The sequence below is a fragment of the Zootoca vivipara genome, chromosome 12 (genome assembly GCF_965207765.1).
Source record: "Zootoca vivipara chromosome 12, rZooViv2.hap1.1, whole genome shotgun sequence".
Lineage (NCBI taxonomy): Eukaryota > Metazoa > Chordata > Lepidosauria > Squamata > Lacertidae > Zootoca > Zootoca vivipara.
Genome location: NC_142595.1, coordinates 14,536,543 through 14,559,742, shown reverse-complemented (window position 1 = coordinate 14,559,742; position 23,200 = coordinate 14,536,543). Strand labels below are relative to the sequence as shown.

Here is a 23,200-nt window from a genome sequence, read left to right as displayed (position 1 = left end):
ACATCATTGCTTGATTCTAGCCTTGGAAAAGACCGCATTTTGTTGAAAGGCCTGCAGGCACCTTTCTGATCTGAGGATGTGCTGCAACACAGGTCCAACAGTAGAAAAGTATAAGCAGGTTTTCTGTGTGCATTTAGAGGAGAGAAATGCGCCTTGGTAGAAAAATGTGAGGAGACAAAACTAGAGGGAACATAAGGAAAAGCTTCTTAAACTTTACTGTAGAATATAAGTTTCTTGTGCAATTTCTTTCTCTGGAGGTTTTCAAGAAAATATTCTGCCTGAGGATCAATGCTGCAGCTTTTTGAACATTTTGATATTGAAATGGAAGCTTTATTGAAGCTGTAAAAAGTTGTTTTTTTTTTAAGTTTTGCAAAGTGCCCAGAGAACTGGACTTATTTTCAGTTTGTTTGTTTATGAAAAATATCCATAGCCCTCCCTTCATCCATATGGATTCACCAAGGCGGGGTTCATTAAAAAAAAACACCCACCATATAGCAGTAATAAAATTTTCAAACGTAACAAATTAACGCCTCCAAAAATCAACCAACAGCACAGCAGGCAAAATAATCAGGACCAAGGCTGCAATCCTAACTATGTCAACTCCGGTGTAATTTAATTCAATGCAGTTTACTCCCAGGTAAGTGAGGTTAGGACTGTAGCCCCTAAAACTCTTTAAATCCCAGGGGAAACAGATTCTTGTGTCACAGTTAATGTGTAACACATGTGTCACTCACATGGTGGTAGTTGGCGATGTAAAACTCAAACCCTTAGGATTTACAGCTATGCTGTAGGACCCAAATACTCCCCACTGAACCCCATTTATAAACCAGAGTTTCCCCTTCAATTTTTAATTTAAAGTATACTACAAACGATCATCGGACCGGAGTGCATGGGGCTTTTTGGGGGGGGGGGAATAACTCTGAAGGCAGATATCAGAGGGTTCATTCAATTATCAAGGGAATGAGGGGAGTGGGTTTTTTGTTTACGTTCATAACCCTACAAACCAACAGCACCAGTTACTCAGTGAACTTGACAGACAGTAAATTCTGAACAGATAAAGGTAATTGTGCAATGCATGAAATAACTTAAGAAAATTCGCTGCCAGGAGATGTAATGATGGCCATTAGATTTAACAGCTTAAAAAGTAACAGCAGGTTAGACAAATACAATCACCATGACAGCTAAATAGAACTTCCATGTTCACAGATAGTATACCTCTGCCGGAGAAAAACAGGAGAAAGCTGTTGCTTTCCTGCCCTTGAAAGCTTTCTGACAGCCACTAGAAAAATCTAAGACCCCCTTGAACTGCTGGAAACAGAGTTATGAAGTTAGACAGGTCCTTGGCTTGACCCAGCAGTGCTGTGTTTAAAGAAGCTCATCCAGCTCTCTAAAATGCTGTTGAAAACATGCGGGAAGATCTTCATTCACCTCGGTACATGACAACAGGAAAGCATGCTTATAGATCAGCAGACACAACCCTCAGCAAAAACTCCCTGTAATGCTAAAATCCAGCGGAACAGAAAACTGGTCCTAAATTCTATTTTTAGCAGCACTCTTAACTGGCAACTTTTCTGGTCGTTTAGCTTGAAGGAAGAAAGAGAAAAAAAGAAGCAAAGGAAAATATAGCCAATTTCTTGACTAGCTGAGGTGCTGTTAAAATAAGACTTCTCAGTTGATTCAAGCCAAGCGTTTAAAAGATGGGATGTGTCAGTATCTTTAGCCTAATTGTGTCGGGAGGACAAAGCCTTACCGTGAACGATGCCAAATTTGACCGTTTCCACCCCTTGACTGCTTCTGCCTGCTTCGCTTCGTCTAAGCAAAGGACAGCCAGGGAGAAAGAGCTGGCACCCTGATTGCAAAGGTCTGGTCAAGATTTCCTGACGTGTTTTTGTCTTGCCGATCGGAATTCCTCCCATGCAAGTTCCAATACGGCGAACTAAAAACCAGTGACCACTTTTTTCACCCCTGCCAGAGAAGCTTTCCCAGGCAAAGCTGCTTGCAAGAAGTCCCACGTTTTGAGCTAAGGTGCTTGCAAGAAAAACCGACAGTCCTTAGACTTGGTTACAAGGCAGAACAGGTGCCAACTGGTGCTCATTTGTAACCGTAGCAATCGCTTGCCTGCCAAGAACACGCAGAATGCACTTGACATCAGACCTATAAGAGAGAGGGAGATGGATGGGAAAAATCATCTCATGTCATCCCCTGAAGGCCACGCCTGAGGTCACACGCGGATATTTGCCACAAGAAAAAAACTAAGACCCCTTGAACTGCTTGGAAATGTACTTGAAATGTATGCCCCATTTGCCTTTGCTTAAGTGCACATGTGGTTATTCAGAGTTGCGGGGGTGTGGAGGTGTACACTCTGCACATGTCCAGAGGCACCTTTACTACTTCACACGAAAGCTCATACCAATGACAAACTTAGTTGGTCTCTAAGGTGCTACTGGAAGGGATTTTTTTTTCCAACTACAGCAGACTAACACGGCTACCTACCTTTAATGAATTTAAGTTAGGTGGTTATTTTCACCAACAAAGGAGCCCTTTGCTGTACAATTTGTTTTTCATTTCTCAAATCATTACACTGATTCATGACTTCCCAACCCCACCATGCTTTACTCAAATCTTTTCTACTGCATTACAGTATATCTTTATTTATTACAAAAAGTATCTCTATTACAATTGTTTAATTTTTCTTCCACTGCTTTTATCTCAAATCCTGCCCATGATTTCATTTGACTATAGTATTTTTTTTTCAATAGTCCACGAAAGGCCTCCATTCTTCTATAAAAAGTTCGTTTTGATATCTTCATTTCGCTGTCAGCTTTGCCATTTTTGCACAGTCCTCTACTTTCAAAAGCCACTCTTCCTTCATTGAAACCTGCTCTTTCCATTTCTGTGCATATAATATTCTAGTTGCTGTTGACGCATACTTAAATAGTTTAGTCATCTTCTTTGGAACCCCTGTCCCTATTAAAACTACAACGAAAGCTTCTGATCTCAACAAAGTTAAATGCATCTTGGCATAAAAAATGCACATAGCAGCCAGCCACCGGTAGGTTGATAATTATCAGGGCTACAGCAGATTGGGAAGCGGAGTTTAACCATTTCATCACCTGCTGCAGACCTCTCAAAGACCACTCTTTTGGAGCTACTATTTGCATTGGGAGGAAATCCTTCACTCTCCATGTGTGACTGATTTGCGGCATTAGACTTTCTGATGTGTATTTTTATTTATTGCAAAGTCAAGCTGCTACAGCAGGTGAAGAATGAGCTGCGAACACTCAAAAGAAAGTTAGTAGATTTATTTTCATCCCACGGGTCTGCTGCTGCTCCGTGCTATGGAAATATATTCTTGCCAATCAGGAAATAAAAAGTGACAACAACCTACAACAGCCTTGGCTGCCAGCTTTCATGGTGAGAAGCGTGATCGTATCTATCTCCTATACTAGGTGGGAGAAGGAGAGAAAACACGCTTTCTACTTACGAGATATTTGGCCTCAATTCACAGCAACAGGTTTTATCGGCAAACACATTATGTTCTGTAACACATGTACAAATGAATGCTGAATCTGGTTTATATGGAAGCCTTCCCTGCTGCCGTCACCACATTTCACCAACTCATCTACGGTAACTAACTGGAAGCAGCAAGTGCTCTGTTGCTTAACAAATGTGATTAATTCTCAATTTTACTAATGAAAACCATAAAGGAGCAAAAAATAAACATAAACCCAGCAGAGCTAAAAACCAAAAGGCACGAGTATCTTATGGAAGCTGCCAAAGAGGGAAAGAAGGTTTATTTATCTTTAATCTGCATGCTAGATGACATACCCAGGGACCCAGGTGGCGCTGTGGGTTAAACCACTGAGCGTAGGGCTTGCTGATCAGAAGGTCAGCGGTTCGAATCCCTGTGACGGGGTGAGCTCCCGTTGCTCGGTCCCAGCTCCTGCCCACCTAGCAATTCGAAAGCACGTCAAAATGCAAGTTGATAAACAGGAACCGCTACAGCGGGAAGGTAAACGGCATTTCCGTGTGCTGCTCTGGTTTGCCAGAAGTGGCTTTGTCATGCTGGTCACATGACCTGGAAGCTATACGCCGGCTCCCTCGGCCAATAATGCGAGATGAGCGCGCAACCCCAGAGTCGGTCACGACTGGACCTAATGGTCAGGGGTCCCTAGATGACATACAGCCTGCTACAGCAGACCAGACACAAACTTGTTACCTGTCAGAAGGTTAAAAACATTTTTTTCTCAACAGAGTTTACAATCCATGAACAATTCCATTTTTGGCATGTCACCTTCTTCATAGATGTTCTCCCCAAGGTGGCACACCTAGCACCTAGGTGGTTATCTAGTTTGATCGTTGATTCTTATTGAAAATTTAATATTTCTTGTAAACTGCTTAGAGGTTTTACTATAATCAAGCAGTATACAAATTTTGTTAAATATTTCTTTTTCCTGCACCATGCAGATCTTTTTACGAATAAATGTTCGTTAAATATCTTACCGGGTTTTATGCCTTTTTATTTTTGTTGTTAGAATTTTTATTATGTTCTTTTAACTTGGAGCTCCGTTATGTTCGCCCTGACAAATCTCACTGCTTCATTTATTGCATAAATCTACAATAAACAACATTAATGAATTAAAAACTATTGCATTAAGCACAATAAATGACAGTGGGGGTGGAAGGGCCCCCCAGCAACAGACCAGCCATTAGGCCAGAGTCAGAGATTAACTCTGGTCTCTGTCTTCGTATTTTCTAATTGGGGCAAGACTTGCCCTCCTGTAAACACTGTCGCCCAAGCCCCAACACAGGACCAAGACCAGATTTATAAAACAGGAGATCGTGACTTTAGCTCCTCACACACATTCACTGCCGTCACACCTCTAGTCTTATATTTAGCGATGGCAAACTACTCCTATTTAACATATTACGGAAGCAAATGCCACAGGTTCATTCCTTCTTCAGCAGAGAGTCCAAAACATACTGGAACTTTGCACCATTTTTTTTGCTCTTGACCTCTCTTCCTAAATCTCTAAAATGGACACATTAGTGATATGCAGCAGATGGAAGTGAGGGGCAGGTGGGGCTCATCAACCTAGGAAGGCAACCCATCTAGGAGAAGGAAAACTCCTGATCCTAAACCTCTGGTGCCTTGCAGGATATATTCAGGAGAAGCAAAGATTGAGGAGTAAACCCTACACAAGTCTAGGGTGGAGTCCCTAAGACGGTTGGATGGCCTCTTTCCAGCATGCAAGCTCCTGCATGCAAGCTGGTGCCAAATATATTGCTCTGCTTTCCTTTGGACCATATCAGTGAGGCCAAGAAGGGAGTCTTGTCATCTGGACCTCCGTACCCGCTAACACAATGGTTTGACTTCACCCCCGGAGGCGCACTCCATTGTCTCTTGAGACAGACAAGTGCTAACAACAATTACTAGCAGTAATTGACTACTATTAATGCTACTATTTCCACAACAAGTGATCTGCCCAATGTTATTTTCGTGAGAAAAGCAAGCTAATCTGAAGATGCAAAGGTCTCATATAATAAACACACAGCTGATAAAAGAGGGCTTACTGGTATAGAATAGAGCTTCATTTTTTTTAAAAAAAGGTGTGAGCTTTTGTTTCTGAAATGAGTACAAAACGTTGATGCATACCGTGTGTTCGCAAGAACCTAGGTTAACTGAAGCAGGGGTGGATTATCACGAATCAGCTCAGAAAACCCTGCTGAAGTCACTTCCAAAGCTGCAAAATGTAAATTTGGGGGCAAAACTCAAATTCCACTTATGAAACCATAAGGGTGTTTGCAAACCATTCACAGTATGTGACTGTCACCCATAAACACAAATATGACTTAGCATTTCTTTCAGCTAAGGAGACAAGGAACAGTTGGGCTGAAGCCTTCTTCCTCCTGCCAGGAATGCAGCCAACTGCAAGCACTTCTGTTGACAGAACCTTTTGATTGCTACAGTACTTTTTACAATTGATGGCGCTGGCGCACTTCCCAACATCCACGCCATTTGATGCTTAAAATAGACGGTGGGCGTGCAACCTGATTTAGCCAACCATGCAAGCTGGGCTCCTGCAAATGCTCTGGCTCAGCTGCTACAAGAATACGTACACACACTTCACTCCCGAAATTAAATCTCTCAGACCTCCTGCAAGACGGCAATCAGCTCACTTGGAACCTGCCGGAGTTGGCTTGCTCTCATCAGCATAATAAAGATGTGTGACCTTCATTGGTGACCGGCACATCAATCCAGAAATGATTAGATGGGCGTTAAAATGTATGACTCAGGGCTTTTTAAAGTTCTACTCTCCACCTTGCTCTCACTGATAGTGATAATATTTCTCAGCACTCCTCACCTTTAGCCCAGCTCATCTTAGAGGCTCACTTACCTACTTCTATAAACACACACTAATCAGCATCAACACTATGCTAGGTGCTGTACAGAGAGTCCTTAAGCGACTTGCCTCCTGCCCAATCTATCTTGAGGAACAAGGCTGAGGTTTCTTGGGGTTGGGATATTTACTTATTTAAAACATTTATACAAAAGCTTTCCACTGGTCCTGAAAGCACTACAGTGGTTGCAAGTGAGCTAGCGGGCTCAATTCAAGGTGTCAGTACAACATAGCTGCCAAGTATCCTGTATCCGCCGGGAAAACCCCTTTTTTTCTCACCGTTTCCCGGCGGTCTCCCGTTTGGCGAAAAATCCCGGCATTGTCCCTTAAATTCGCTTCTTCTCGGCGGCCATTTTTCTGGTGCCGCTTTGCCCTTCTATGGGCACCAGAAAATGGTGGCGCCGGAAGTCGCTTCCGCGCATGACCGGAAGTTGCGTGACGCGACTTCCGGTGGCGCTTCGCCCTTCTATGGGCATCAGAAAATGGCGGCGCCGGCGCCGGAAGTTGCTTTTACGTGTTTTCGGTCATGCACGGAAGCGACTTCCGGCACTGGCGCCGCCATTTTCTGGTGCCCATAGAAGGGCGAAGCGCCACCGGAAGTTGCGTCACGCAACTTCCGGTCATGCGTGCGCTGCCGATCCCAGATCTTTACGATTTGGACTTGGCAGCTATGCAGTACAATTCAAGTACAAAAAACAGTGCTTCCTCCAGTGTCAATCAGTTTAGGTCCCAAGATTGGCAAGCAAAGGCTTCTTGGCAGTGCCACCAAGGGTGGTTCCCTGGTTGGTGTTGACTTGTGGCACAGTCTTATTAGAGCCAGTTCCCTGTTCCACTGGTGAGCTGTATCTGTGTCCCTCATTCTTAACATCCAGTTAGAACTTAGAAACAGCTCTGTTCACTCAAGCGTTCAATAGTTGATACTGCCAACTTTGGAATTGGGCTTGTCCACATTTCTGTTTGTCGCGTGCATAAGAAGCGCAGGCCTGGGAGGTTTTCCCATTTGCCTTGCCACTTTCCCCGGGGAAAACACGCTCTTTAGCGCTGAATCGGAGCAAACGTCAATCCACGGAAAAGCCAATAGACACCAAGAGTCGGTTTTCCCTGGGGAAAGCGGCAGGACAAGCGGAAGTCTGGATGAGCCCATTGTTAATTCAAAGAATCATAGAGTTGAAAGGGACCCCAAGAGTCATCTAGTCCAAGCCCCTGGAATGCAATAATCTCAGCTAAAGCATCCATGACAGACAACCATGCAACCTCTGTTTTAAAATCTCCAAGGAAGGAGAGTCCACAACCTACCGAGGGAGACTGTTCCACTGTCTAACAGTTCTTACTGTCAGAAGGTTTTCCTTGATGTGAGGGCACGTGACTGTTTTGCATGTTTTTTATATATTTTAAATATGGTTTTACTTTTGATAGTATTGTTTTACTATTTCGACACCTGGTGCCCTGAACTTTTTTAGGAGGAACAGAAATAATAATTAATAATTAATAATGATGATGATGACTTTTTCTAGAAAAAGAAGTACCGGAACGCACTATGAACGCTTCCATTGTTCTCTTATAATAGCAATGGTGCCCACCTTGAAAGTTCCAGCAAGTTCCGGTTGAAAAAAAAGCCCAGATTAATAATAATGATGCAGATCTAAAATTAAACTGGTAACTGTGAACCTGAGTTTGCAAGACTGCTTCCCCAGCCAAAAAAAAGGCTGAACTCGTATTTCTCGGTTAGCATTTTGACTTCTCCATGAGCTATATCGCAAGAGAAGGCTGACATTGGGGAGGAGGAAAGAAAAGTGTTATTTTCCTTTCCTCCCCACCCTCCTGAAGATGCATGGATCTTATTTCAGGCTGGTTACAGTCCAAAACAGGACCACTCCATTTAGGGCCTAGTTCATATATAAAATAAAACCCATTGCACTGCTCTTGGACTCCTCATTCCTCAGGAAAACAGGAAACACACAACAGTGGTGTCAGAAAAAACATGCCCAGGATACCTACAGGATCAATTCTGCTCCTGAAATTCTGCTGCAGAGGCCCATTTCCACATCCCGATGTCAGCCAAGGCACAACTACCAAGAACATGGGGCAGAGCCTTCTCTGTGACCATGCCAGCCCTTGTTTTTAAAGCTGGTTCTACCTGCTTACCTGCCACTTTTTACCCAGGTGGTGCTGTAGGACCCAGGTGGCGTTGTGGGTTAAACCACAGAGTCTAGGGCTTGCTGATCAGAAGGTGAGCGGTTCGAATCCCTGCAACGGGGTGAGCTCCCGTTGCTCGGTCCCAGCTCCTGCCCACCTAGCAGTTCGAAAGCACATCAAAGTGCAAGTAGATAAATAGGGACCGCTCCAGCAGGGAAGGTAAACGGCGTTTCCGTGCGCTGCTCTGGTTCGCCAGAAGCAGCTTTGTCATGCTGGCCACATGACCTGGAAGCTGTCTGCAGACAAACGCCGGCTCCCTCGGCCTATAGAGCGAGATGAGCGCCGCAACCCCAGAGTCGGACACGACAGGACCTGATGGTCAGGGGCCCCTTTACCTTTTACTACCTGCTTCCCTGCCACTTTTTACTATTGTTGCTGCTTTATGCCGTTTCATTGTATTGTATTGTATTGTACTGTATTTTGTTGTCTTTTACTGTTAACTTGTATGATTTTTACCATTGCTTACAAGTCTCTCTATGCACAATGGAAATGCAAGGTAAACATTTCCTGTCGAGAGAAACTGCGAGCCGGTAAAGTGGCCAAGACGGAGCAACTAATAGCACTTCTGAAAGGTCAGAGTGGCCTGACAGCAATGCCAGCATCAAATGGAGGCTCTTGAAGGAAACCTGGAAAGCTCTCAAATGCAGCTGAAGCAGGACACGGCATAGTATCCTATCGAGAGGAAGTGAAAGCCTTGTTGAACTGAGCAGCCTGCGATTTGGAAACCCAGCTGAAGAAGCCTCAGTTGGGATGGGCCAAGGAGATATATTTCCCAGCTCTGCCACCTGGATTTTGTAACCCAAGAGGTGTGGGATTGAACCTGGGGCAGTGCACAAGCAAAAATGCTCCCCTTCCAAAGCAGGACTATTTCTTTCTAGAACTCTCATAGCTGGCAGGGTACATCCTCCTCCACCGCTGCACTGGACCCTTGGCAGTTTAAAGTAGATCTGACGCAATTCGTGTGTGTGTGTTTTTCAAATGACATTGCTCTCATTCAAGGGCTCACCCACACTTCTGCTTGTGCCGTGCCTAGAAGGAAGCATACGTGCAAGCTGTTTTCCGCTTGACCCCCGCTTTCTAGGCATAGGTCTGAGTGGGTTTCCCCATGCCCCGCTCCTTTTCGAGGGAAACCCGCTCTTTAACGTTGAATCAGAGCAAACATCAATCTGCAGAAAATCCAACTGCCCTTTGCTCCGATTAAGTGCTAAAGAGCAGTTTTCCCCAGGGGGAAGCAGCAGAACAAGAGGAAGTGTCGATAAGCCCCAGAGTCGCCGAGTTGTGCCCAACACTGTGGGGGCCTGTTGCACATGTGTGACATCACATAAATGTGACATCACACACATGCAGCAGCAGCAGTGCACTGGGCTCATCAGACGGTCATCCCAGAGGGGTGGATGCGTGACGATGCACATCACACATGCAACTGGAGGTTGTTGACAGTCTCAAAGGCCAACCACCAGGAGCCTCCTCCGCCCCCTCAACACTGAGGAGACCCAGCCCCTTGCCCAGAGATTATGAGGGGGACAAAGACACCTCAACCCCCTGGAGTTGGTGCACCTGATAAGCCCTCAGTGACAGCCTGCACATTCCCTCCATTTAATTCAGATTTTCCCAATTTGCAGATAACATGGAAAGATTCCACATGCCCTACTTTTGTCCCAGAGGTGCTCCTTGGTGTGTTTAGCAATGACACGTGGGTTTTTTATTCTTTAACTTTGTTTTGTACAAGTTTAATAGATAAGAAAACTAATACCTCAAAAACAGAAATAGAAAATTGGCCACCCACAGATAAGACAAATACCTGTGCCATAATGGAGCTCGGGTTTCTGGAACTCAGGGAAGGTGGCGGAAATACTATGTGAAGTTGGGGGAGGAACAGCAACAGCAATATATCCCATTAAACACCACCCACTAGTGTGGACAGGAATTATTGAGAGTTTAAAAGTGCTCAGGTGTGGATGGACATGCACAAAAGCACACACACATGGAAAAATTAGATGTGTTTGACCCATGTGCACAACAGCACTCTGGTGTGTACAAAGTCCCAGAGTAGCATTGCGGCCTTAGTACAGTCAAGGAAACAAGGCTGGGTCCGGCTGCGCAGCAATATTGAGAGGCAAAGTGTTCCTCCAGCTGACGGGCAACAGGGAGATGGATTACAGTTATTTTCCACGTTGGTGTTAACTGCCTTGCTAGATACGATCTGGGTAGGTTATCAGAGATTCCATAGGTCACCGATGCAACATCGAGTCTAGCCACAAGTAAGCAGCATTCTCCTAACCCAGTACTATTTACTGGGTTACATAGTGTTATGAGGCTGGTCATGTGCCAGAGCGCAAGACATACAAATGGCCACCTGCCCCTCACACACACACACTGTACCATTACTGTTGTTGTTTGTTGTTTAGTTGTTTAGTTGTGTCCGACTCTTCGTGACCCCATGGACCATAGCACGCCAGGCACTCCTGTCTTCCACTGCCTCCCGCAGTTTGGTCAGACTCATGTTCGTAGCTTCGAGAACACTGTCCAACCATCTCATCCTCTGTCGTCCCCTTCTACCATTACTGTACCACTTTGTAAAAACAGGCAAGGCAAGTTGCCCAGGAATGATTCCCTTTATGTAAGGTGTAAGAACTTTGGTTCTCAATACTTCCCTGGGTGTGTATCAAAATTTTTACAGCACCTACTTCAACCACACTTCACAATATGGATTAGATTTATTTCGAACGAATAAATCAGCATTAGGATAAGCAAACATTAGTATGGTGTATCAGTTACCAAAGAACATAACTACACCCAGGGCTTTATTCTGCTGGAACTCACTGGCACTCAGTTCTGGCACCTCTCAGGTAGGCACCATTGCCATTACAGTGGTACCTCGCAAGACGAATGCCCTGCAAGACGAATTTTTCGCAAGACGAATGCGTCTTGCGATCTGATGGTGACTCACAAGATGAATTCGTTTTGTGAAAAATTCGTCTTGCGAATCGCGGTTTCCCATAGGAATGCATTGAAACTTAATTAATGCGTTCCTATGGGCAAAAAAAGAAATTTCAATGCATTCCTATGGGGAAACTGTGATTCACAAGATGAATTTTTCGCAAAATGAATTGACTCGCGGAACGAATTAAATTCGTCTTGCGAGGCACCACTGTATAAGAGAACAAGGGAGGCATTCAGGGTGAGTTCTGGCACCTCTTTTTCTAGAAAAAAAATAGCACTGACTACATCTAAATTATTTCCTTCTGTTTCTCTTTCTGTTTTGTGGGATGAAGGTTTTGTTGGGATAGTATGTAATGAATTTTAACATTTTTTATTACTGATGTGTTGATATTTGTGTACAGGCAGGGTCCTCACAATAAACGGTTTTGTTGTTGTTGTACATCTAAATTACTGCTTCTGACTAATAACCCAACTTTACAAATGTGTTTATTGTTTAAAATCACAGAGTATAAAAAGTACAGGTGGTGACACGGGATTACATTCTCGGACTCTATGCATGTCAGCAGAGCACATATAAGCCCCATTCCACCCTGTTCTACCCCCATTCTGCCCTCTTCAGGATCCAAAAGGACCCACGCCTTGGTGATCGCACAACAATTGGACGCGACTAAATTGGCCACTGCCTGTAGAATCGGCAGGAAAATGTTGCAGTGTAGGGCTGGTGATGTTCCAGAATCTAGTGATTCCTCTGCATTCCATTCCACACCCCTGTCCATCAGTATTCTGTGGCGACTGCTGAGCACACCAAGTCCTCCTTAATGAACTATTTTGGGAGTTCTGCCCTTAAGGCTTCACCTATAGATTTCTGCAAACCTTGAGTTAGCCCCCGTCTGCCATTAACTCCATCTTGTGGATGCCATAGTATGACGACCGAAAACGAGGAGATGATGATGATGCCAGTTGTTGTTCACTTTTACAACATTCTGCAGAGCGAGAAATTGTATGGGTGTGCACACTCATTCATGGCCTTGGCTGTAGTTGCTGTTGCTTCTGTCTTGTAGCAGCTGGGCCCAGCTGGCTGCTTTCCCCTGATGGCAGACACACCTCACAGACACGAGACTTGGCTGGCAATCTTCTGCTCAGATGACAGTGCCTTTGCAGTCGATGGCAAAAGGTCTCCTCAGCACCAGTTTCTGTGCAGCTGCTGAATTTTGTTTCTGCCCTCTCTCTCCAACAGACTCAAAAGGCTGGCATTTCTCTCCACTCCAACAGGGCCTTTCCTCTTGACTTTCAGTCTCTTGGAATCTCCTAAGGATTTAGGTAGAGCTCTCTCCTTTCCTCCCCACCTGTAGCATTTTCCTGTCTCTGCACACAGGACTTGAGAGATGCTTTGCCTTTTATCCAGAGCAGCTCAATGCTGCAGCAAGGAGGAGAAGGGGCCCACCTTGTTTGTTTTTGTCTGTCTGTCTGTCTGTCTGTCTGTCTGTCTGTCTGTCTGTCTGTCTGTCTCTCTCTCTCTCTCTCTCTTATATTTCTGTACAGCTATTCTTTTTTAAAAGAGCTGTTTACAACAATTGCCCATAAAACCATGCCGTACAAAACATATTAAAATGTTAAAATTAGAAATTAGCAAACTATTGAGGGAATCATGCACGCATAATGGCCTGCATAAGCCTGACAGAACAGAAGAGTTTTCAGCAAGCATTTAAAAGTTGAAACAGAATGTGCCTGCTAAATATCTATTAGCAGAGTATTCTACAATACTGGGCCCATGACACTAAAGGTTCTTATTCTCAAATGAGCCTCGCCAACTTGGGGAATGGTCAATGATGATCTCCATGACTGAGCTAATATATGATGATTTTGATAGTCCGAGATTCCGACTTGGTTTGATTTGGAAGGACCAGTTTTTTTGTGTTAATCTGCAAGCCAAAGCCTCTGTCCCATTTGCTTTTTTGTTTAATTTCTATTCCACAACCTTCAGCAGACACTGCTCTCATCAGAGTGGCTAATAGTAGATGATAGTAGGAAAATTAATTGCAGAAACAGGGGAGCTGGCTCAACTTAAAATGTGATTTCCCCCCAAGGTATTCCAAGACAACAAGAAGAAAAAATTATCAGCCAAACTTACAAATAAATCCACAATAGTTACTAGCCAGCAAATATTTCTACAAGCTTTTCCAAATTCCCCTACTTATTTATGGCCTAAGGGTGAGTGGAGGAGAAGAGAACCAAGGTTTCCTTGGCGTTTCCATGTGCTGTTCTGGTTTGCCAGAAGCGGCTTTGTCATGCTGGCCACATGACCTGGAAGCTATACGCTGGCTCCCTCGGCCAATAATACGAGATGAGCGCGCAACCCCAGAGTCGGTCACGACTGGACCTAATGGTCAGGGGTCCCTTTACCTTTACCTTTAATGGGGTAAGTCAATACTATCAACACTGCCTCCAACTAATACAGGAAACAAGTCCTCTTAAGTCCTGGGCTTTGCTAAACTCCACCTCCTCATTCAGTCCAAGGCAGATATTCTAGGCAGGGGAATGAGCAAGGAGATACCCTCCCAGGAACCTACTGATGTCTCCCTTGCTAGTGTCAGGTTTGATTATTTGCTGGAAAGCAAACAAGTTCTGCCTGCTGGGCCCCCATTAGCATTCCCAGCTGGTGTCATTAGTTGACACCTACATAAGAAGGCACTCATTTTTCACTGGCGCAGCAGCAACACAACCAAATTCCCCCTCCCTTGTTTCTGGCTTCAAATACACACATAGAGATATAAAAGTACAGTTAGAATGCTGCAGGTTATTCTACTGGTGTCGGTGATATTCAGATGCAATCCCTGATAGGCAGAGGAGAAAGTAGAATCTGGAAGAGGAAGGGGAACCTGGGGCATCTATAGGTAATTGCCCAGTGTATGCTGCTGCTCTGGGGGACAAATTGAAGGCACCCTTGAAAATGGGCAATAGGAGCACAAGGAACAAGGGGAAGCAGAAAGGACAAAAGCTCAGAGATTAGCATGGTTAGGGATCCCACAACCAATCAGAAGCCTCTCAACCCATCTCCACTTCCCCATGGGAGAAGTGCAAAGGTGTTGTAGTGGCCAGGCCAGCCTTCTCCAACCTGCTACCCGCACAGATGTTTTGGGCTACAACTCCTACCGTCTCCAGCCTGGAGGGCACTTTGTTGGAAAAGGCAAGGCTAGTGCGTTGGATTAACAGTGAGACCAGCGTTCAAAACCCTCACTCCAAGACAAAGTTTACTTGCTGACCTTGAGCTGGTTGCACTTATGTTAACCTCTCTCACAGGATACAAGGGGGTAACACTGTACAGTATGCCATCCTGAACTCTCAAGAAAAGGAACAGAATAAAAATTAGATAGATGGACCACTTAATTTTTTTTTGTTTAAAAAATGTAAAGTAGTATAGAAATGGTTTAATAAACCATTGCTAGTCTTAACATATATTTAGATTTACAAAGCATTCTTACAGATAGGGGCAAACAGAAAGAGCTGTTGGGAGATGGTATTATTTAGGTGAAGTTATGTACAGTATGGGAGGGACCCAGGTGGCGCTGTGGTTAAACCACTGAGCCTAGGGCTTGCTGATCAGAAGGTCGGCGGTTCGAATCCCTGAGACAGGGTGAGCTCCCGTTGCTTGGTCCCAGCTCCTGCCAACCTAGCAGTTCGAAAGCACGTCAAAATGCAAGTAGATAAATAGGAACCGCTACAGCGGGAAGGTAAACGGCGTTTCCATGTGCTGCTCTGGTTTGCCAGAAGCGGCTTTGTCATGCTGGCCACATGACCTGGAAGCTATACGCTGGCTCCCTCGGCCAATAATGCGAGATGAGCGTGCAACCCCAGAGTCGGTCACGACTGGACCTAATGGTCAGGGGTCCCTTTACCTTTACCTTTATGTACAGTATAGGAATAGGGACACTGTTGGCGCTGTGGTCTAAACCACTGAGCCTAGGGCTTGCTGATTTTAGATCTTTTTTTCTTTTTCTTTTAAGTAGCAGAACCAGAATAATTTTTGCAAAATAAGGACAAGGGCACAAATGTGCAGACTTCACGGAGGTCATGAATTTCAGATTTGGCTTTGTTTTAGTTTGGGTTACCTTGGCACAAAACTTTGCTCTGTTTACTATGGAATACACACGCTCCTGCCCATAGTTTACAACCCATTCATTCTTGCCTTTAAAGCAGGCATAGGCAAACTCGGCCCTCCAGATGTTTTGGGACTACAATGTTAGGATTTTGGCTGTCCTTTGCTGCTTCAGCAAGGATTGGTGTGTTTGGTATAAATAACATGAGTGTCTGAGAGTGTGAGAACGGAAGACAGTCTTATCTCTTCCTTCTGGGATTGTTATTGTAAGTGTTCAGTTTCACTTCTGCTGTGTCGCAGTTCTGTACTGGTGTTCGGAGAACACAGACGTGATTTATGGAGTCTCTGTATATAGCTTGTTAATAAAAGTAGTTTTAGAACTACAGATGAGTCTTTCTTCTCGCTACAAGATGCTGAAAAACCTGCTTGCTCTTTTCATGAGTTAAGAGTCACATATTACTGGTGCTCTGGACTGAAGGGACATGCCAACCAGAGAGGGCCATGGAAAGACACTCCCGAGCATTGGGGAGGATGTCGTCGCGCCAAGAGTGTTTTTCCAACATACAACTCCCATCATCCCTGACCACTGGTCCTGTTAGCTAGGGATGATGGAAGTTGTAGTCCCAAAACAGCTGGAAGGCTGAGTTTGCCTATGCCTGCTTTACAGTGACTTTGGGAGTCAGGGTAGGGGTGGAGAGTGGGGGTTAGTTGAAGGATCAGCTGTTCTGTCACCTTTCTGGGGAAGGTGAAAATGCACAATTAAGGAATGCCAATTCCATTGAGTATAGAGTTTAATCCAGGCTTCCCCAAACTAAGGCCTGCGAGCCGGATGCAGCCCACGAGGCTCATTTATGCAGCCCCCGGCACCCCCCCTGCCATCGCCCGCTCTCACCGGCACAGGCGCCGGAAATAGCTTGTGCGCATGTGCAAGCGTCATTTCCGGCGCACTTCCGGGTCAGAGGAGGCGCATGCGCATGCGCACAAGCTATTTCCGGCACTCCTCCAACCCGGAAGTGCGCAGGAAATAGTGTGTGAGCATGCGTATGGGAGTGCCCTCTGGCCTGCCGCGTGATTGTGCGCTAAGTTTGGGGACCCCAGGTTTAATCCCTGTTGAGATTTTGTGCACTAGTGTACTGGTTGTTGTTTTTGACAGCTCAGAGGGAAGGGGTGGATGGGGAAGCAGCTAATGTATGATAAATTATCTTTAGTGGAATATGCAGTGTTCAGAATAAGGTGAGCAGCAACTCTAAAAGCGAAGAGGAGCTAGCAAAGGGGAATTCAAGATGGACCAAAATAAAACAGGGCAAGTGTGGCAAGGAGGCAATTCAATAAGGCACTAGAATATTATTTGTGAATGTGGAATGTGCGATAAGCAAAACCACAAAATGCCAATGCCAGCCTTACTCAGCACCTCCAAAGCTTCCCCCAGCAGCACAACTCAACGCCATTCCTGATTAAAAGGAATACTGTAATTGCTAATTGAGCATCTCTTAGCAGCAGTGGGTTGCGCTTTTCAAGCCATCTGGAGTTAGTAACGAGCTTTTTCTTCTCCTTTGCCTTCCCTACCAGTCACGCCGTTTTAATGTGATTAGCATTCCAGTGATGTTCTCTCTGAACAGCACACTTAATACCGCTTTAGACTCTGACAGAGAGGAAAGCAGCAGAGTGCCTTATCAGTGGTGACTCAGTTGATAATTTTTCCTCACCCGCCCTTCCTGGCTTCTCTTTCACACTTGATTTTTGTCTCTTGAAGCACTGCCATGCAGACAAAACTCACATGACAATCTTCCTTGCAGGAGGCTTCCCAATCTTTTCCTATTAAGGGCAGTGACTAAAATTTCCAGATTCCTTGTTCTCCTTACCCTCTTCAGCATCAACAGAAGTAGAGTGTCCAAATCAAGGGAATTAATAGTACCACTCTATTCTGCCTTAGTCAGACCACACTTGGAATACAGTGGAACCTCGGTTGTCAAACGTAATCCGTTCCAGAGGACCGTTCGGCTTCCGAAATGTTTGACAACCGAGACGCAGTCTGCAAAATCCATTGAAAAAATGGAGCAACGGGAAGAATTCACTTCTGGGTTGTCGGCGTTCAAAAGCCAAAACGTTCGACTTCCGAAGCATTCAACAACTGAGGTTCCACTGTACTGTGTCCAATTCTGGGCACCACAATTTAAGAAGGATGTTGACAAGCTGGAACATGTGCAGAGAAGGACAACCAAGGTCTGGAAATAAAGCCTTTTGAAGAGCGCTTGAAGGAGCTGGGTATGTTTAGCCTGGAAAAGAGGAGACTGGGAGGAGATATGATAGCCATCTTCAAATATCTTAAGGGCTGTCACATGGAGGAGGGAGCATGCTTGTTTTCTCCTGGTCTGGAGGGTGGGACTTGAACCAATGACTTCAAGTTGCAAGAAAGGAGATTCCAACTAAACATTCGGGGAAAACTTTCTGACATTAAAACTTTCTGACAATGTTCAGCAGTGGAACAGACTCCCACAAGAAGTGGTGGACCCTCCTTCCTTGGAAGTTTTAAAACAGGTTGGATGGCCATCTGTCATGGATGCTTTAGCTGAGATTCCTGCATTGCAGGGGTTGGACTAGATGACCCTCAGGATCCCTTCCAACTCTAAGGTTCTATGATTCTATGCTCCACATGTAAAAAGAGTTGCTCTTGTTGCATAGCCACAACATATTGTATATGGCTAAGAGAATTCAAGGTTAAACTCCTCTTGAGAATTTTGTACAACAGTGTGCAAGGCTAGGAAACCCAGCCAGATGGGCGGGGTATAAATAATATATTATTAATTATTATTATTATTATTATTACAAACTTCCATCAACCTCCTTGTGAATGCCCAGGAATGAGCAAGGTACTTCCAGACAATGTTACTTTTACTAGTTTAGAGCAGAATAACCCTGCAATATTCTTCTCAGGGGTTGCCAGCTTACAAATAGCATTATAAATAAGACTAAATGATAAACAGACGATGCTATCACTTTGGCGTTTAGAGTACTGTATTCTGAAAACACAAAAGATCTGAAGGTCATCTAGTTAAATGGAAAGGCTTGTTTTGCGAGGCTTGTTTTGCAGAACAAATACATTTGAAAAAGCCACTTCTTCAAAAGAGCAGACACACGATGCTATGAATCCATACGATGCTATGAATGTAGAAACATATTTTTAGAAGATTAGATAAATACACTGAATTTAGGTCTATCAACGCTTATTAACCATGGCAGATAGAAGCGCAACTATATGCAGGGGGGATTAACAGTCAATGGATAGTGAAGTCATACCCAATTGCTAACATCTGGACTAATTAGAACTTAGGCTACTGATCTAGATATTTGTATTAATCAAGAACCAAAATGATGGCACTGGTACCTTGAGCTGCAGCATCACTTGTGAGATTTCCTGTCCATTCTGTTAGCCACAAAAACCACTAAACTTCTCTCAACAATGCTGTTATGGAGACTGGGAAAGACTCCACCCCAAAATGCCACCATGCAAAACAGGAATTTACTGGGGTGGGGGTGGAGGTGGAGGTGGAGACATAGCTGCCAAGTTATCCCTTTTTTAAAGGGAAATTCCATTATGCTGAATAGGCTTCCTCGCGAGGAAAGGGAAAACTTGGCAGCTATGGGTGGAGAACAGCAACACTACTACAAAGACCCTGGGCATGAAGACAAAAATGAAGCAGCAAGAGGGATCCTCCAACAGCTGCAAAAAGTGTTCTCACACACAAAACCACAAACGGCTGTGAAGGAATCTGCTAAGTCCAATAACCCTTCTGACCCACCCACCCCCACCCATTATTTTCCCCAATAATGGGACTCAGCTACCATTTGTTGGCCTCAAGAGTCACTCCTTCTTGTTCCAGCTACAGACCACCAATTCCCCATCTCGAGTAGCATTTTCTGTGATTGATTTTGAACTCCAACTGACAGCTGCCGGAGCAAAATACTCAAATGTGAGACAAAAAAAAAATTATCCAGTGCTTATTTCCAAAGATGTACTCTATAAACGGAGCAAAGAATGCTGCTGTTTCATTTTTCTTAGGAGAACTTCAGCAAGAAAGATCTATTGCTTTAGGAATTAGCCCACATTCATCCATAATTTCACAAGCAACCATACTTGAGGAAACTTGCTTGCAACAATATCAGTCCAAATGAATGTTTCTGAACCTGGCAATGATGCAAATTAATTTTATAAGAGGCGTACAAAAGGCTACAGTGCTTGGAGGCTGTAGGTTCTGTGTCTTGCATGGATATTTGGAGTGTTAGGATAACAGTAAAGAGTTCCACTAGCCACAAGCAAGGAGGTTCCTCATTGAATTATGAGGTCAGCATTAATCTCCCAAAGTGGCCTTAGATGAACTGCTCTCTCTCAGCCACAGCCATCTAGCCTAACATAGGAATAATATTTATTTTGAAAACATTTTATACCGTTTCCAAATGTTCAAAGGAGCTCGCAAAACTTAAATACCAGCAATACGAAATAAAAATGTATTTTTTAAAAAAAATAAAAAAGCAATACATGCAGCTTCTCAAGGCACACAGACTAGGGCCTGATTTGCTTGCCCCAACTGGCACCTGGGCTGAAACTGGGAGAATCAATCCTGGGTCTGGGGTTGCAAAGGGCTTTTAAGGTCAAAATAGGACCTTTAATTAGACCTCAAAGCACACAGGCAGCCAGTGCAATTGACACATAACATATCCAATATGCTCTCTGCACCAGGAAGCAGCCTCCAAGGAGAGATGAAGGTCAGCTTCATATTTAGTGTATTATAGTTGTTGGCCCTAGAAGTTACAAAAGTATGCACTGGCGTGGTGAGGTAATCTTTATCCTGGAAAGACCAGAACCTACCTAAGAGGTGCACTGAGCATGACACTCCCTCCTGGTCAGGGACACTAAAAGGTGGGTAGAGGTGTACGAGGCCCACAGCGCAAGACTCTGAACTTTCATTGTTAAAAAATAAGTCTCTAGCCCTCCTAGAAAGAAAGTTATGCAGCAAAATGTGCAGGTACCTTTCAGTGTGATTTCTGTGAGATGAGGCAGCCTGCCTGTTTTCGGCTTCCAGTATTTTTAGCCAGTAAGTGACGCCACTGCTGGTAACTGACAATGGAGCTATTTGGACACCAAGTGATGGAAATCCCTGAGGTCCTACACAGCTGCCTGTCCTCTTTAGTGCACTTTTCCTACTTCTTGTCTTATTCTCTTGTGGAATGTATGTGGCTTGTCCTTCCTCCCCCCCACCATACCTGCCAAGTTGCTGTCAGAGAAATAAGGGACCAGGCCGGAAATAGCAGACCGGAAGTAGCGCTGCCGCCATTTTGGAACTGGGCGGAGCATGCTCAGGAGTGACTTTTGATGCTGCTTTGCCCAGTTCCAAAATGGCCACCGCGTCAGAAGTCGCACTACAGCCATTTTGGAACTGGGCAGAGCAGCATCAAAAGTCGCTTCTGAGCATGCTCCGCCCAGTTCCAAGATGGCCGCCACGCCAGAATAAACCGGGGGAAAACAAAAAAAAATCCATTTTTTCAGCTAGGAACAGCTGGAAAAACGGGGATTTCCCGGGGAAAACGGGAGACTTGGCAGCTATGCCCCCCACCCCAAGCAATCAGGATGCATCTTTGGACAAAAGATTCATGAACTGCAGGGGGTGGGACTAGATGACGCTCACAGTCCCTTCCAATGCTACAGTTCTATGATTCTATGTCTTTCTTAGAACTTATGTTGGATAAATACTCCTGCAGCAGAACAGAACTGCTCAAAGAAGGAATGTTACATTATTGGACAATCCATTATGAAGCCCACTCCTAACATAGGGCATTAAGATCAAAAGAAGAACACTGCTGGATCACATCAATGGCTCATCTAATCCAGCATCCTGTTCTCACAGTGGCCAACGAGATGTCTAGTTGTGATTACCAGCAACTGGTATGCACTCGTACCTTGGATCCCAAACGCCTTGGTACTTGGATGTTTTGGCGCCCAAATGCCGCAAACCTGGGAGTGTGTGTTCCGGTTTGTGAACGTTCTTTGGAACCTGAACGTCCAATGGGGCTTCCACAGCTTCTGGTTGGCTTTGGTTTCTGAACGTTTTGGAAGTCAAATGGACTTCCAGAACAGATTCCCTCCGACTTCCAAGGTATGACTGTGCTGTGGAGGCAGAATATAGCCACCATACCTGGTAGCCTCTGACCATACCCTCCAACTCCCGGATTGAAAAATCCGGGATCAGCAGCGGTGCGGCACTGGAAGTCGCTTCTACACATGTCCAGACATGCACAGAAGCGACTTCTGGTGCCGGGCTGCCCGTGTCTGCATGTCTGAGCACCAGAAATCGCTTTTGCGCATGTGCAGGGAGCCGGGACATGGCCATCAGCAGGAGCTGCATTCCAAATCCGTGGGTTTTACAGGATATAAATCCATTCGGGATAACAGCGGGAAACGGTAACAAAATACGGGGGTTTCCCGCGAAAAACGGGAGACTTGCAAGCTATGCCTCTGACTGCCTTACATTCCATGAATCTGTCTAACCCTCATTTAATGTATTCTAAGTTGGTGGGCTTGAGGCGGCGAATTCCATTGTTTCATTATGTGCGATGTGAAAAAGTACAGTATTTGATACTGATACTTTAATTGTGATTCAAGCCATATTACTGGGGAATTACTGTGAACTTCCCCTGTTCATTCAATGATGGTTGCAAAGGAATTGTCCTAGTGCATTATACCCCATATGCCAGAGCTCGTTCCTTTACCCTTAATGGCAGTGGTGGTTAAGACCCTAGCAACACCACTGCCATTAAAGGTGAAGGAATGTTCTGTTCTGACATATGGGGCATAATGCACTCTGGACTCAGAACACAAATTTGCATATGTATGTTAATGTAAAAAAACTGTTTTTTGGCAAATTAAGATAGCATGTGGGTAGGGACTCATCTGCACTGAACTTTATGGTTGATCTGCAAGCAAGGAAGAAGAAGAAGAAGAGTTTGGATTTGATATCCCGCTTTATCACTACCCGAAGGAGTCTCAAAGCGGCTAACAATCTCCTTTCCCCTCCCCCCCCACAACAGACACCCTGTGAGGTGGGTGGGGCTGAGAGACTTCAGAGAAGTGTGACTAGCCCAAGGTCACCCAGCAGCTGCATGTGGAGGAGCGGAGACGCGAACCTGGTTCCCCAGATTACGAGTCTACCGCTCTTAACCACTACACCACACTGGCTCTCAGGAGTGAAAGGGGCAAAGGATCTGGGGCTCATCAACACCCCAATTCAATGGTACCCCCAATTTACCTCACTGTGGCTAGTAAGAGTTTAAAAGATCAGGAACCCAAAGCCATGGAAACTATTAATATAGAGTCTTAAGAGGAAGAGTCACCATTTTGTCTGCATGGCCCTCTTGAGGACAACCCAAAACACCCTTTCTAGCAAGAAGGGTGCCTTCCAAATCTTTCTCCAGCTTTCTTTCTCCAGTTGAAGAGAAGTGGATCCACAAGCTTTCTGAAAAGGGGCTGAGCCCTCAGTGATTTATTTTTCTACAGGAATCAAGGCAGCTC

At 44.8% G+C, this 23,200-nt stretch overlaps 1 protein-coding gene across 3 annotated transcripts in view; it reads right to left on the bottom strand.

The window, feature by feature from the left end:
• Positions 1-23,200, bottom strand: part of ZNF385C (zinc finger protein 385C) — a 159,036-nt gene that overhangs the window by 116,009 nt on the left and 19,827 nt on the right. For 2 of the 3 annotated variants that reach the window (XM_035134883.3, XM_088655108.1), the window contains exon 1: positions 1,751-2,156. The exons of the other annotated variant lie outside the window; for it this stretch is intronic. In XM_035134883.3, coding sequence (XP_034990774.1) covers positions 1,751-1,916 — 166 coding nt within the window. In that variant the 5' untranslated portion in view covers positions 1,917-2,156. Of the gene's footprint in view, positions 1-1,750; positions 2,157-23,200 lie in introns of those variants that run through there. 3 annotated transcript variants of the gene reach the window in all.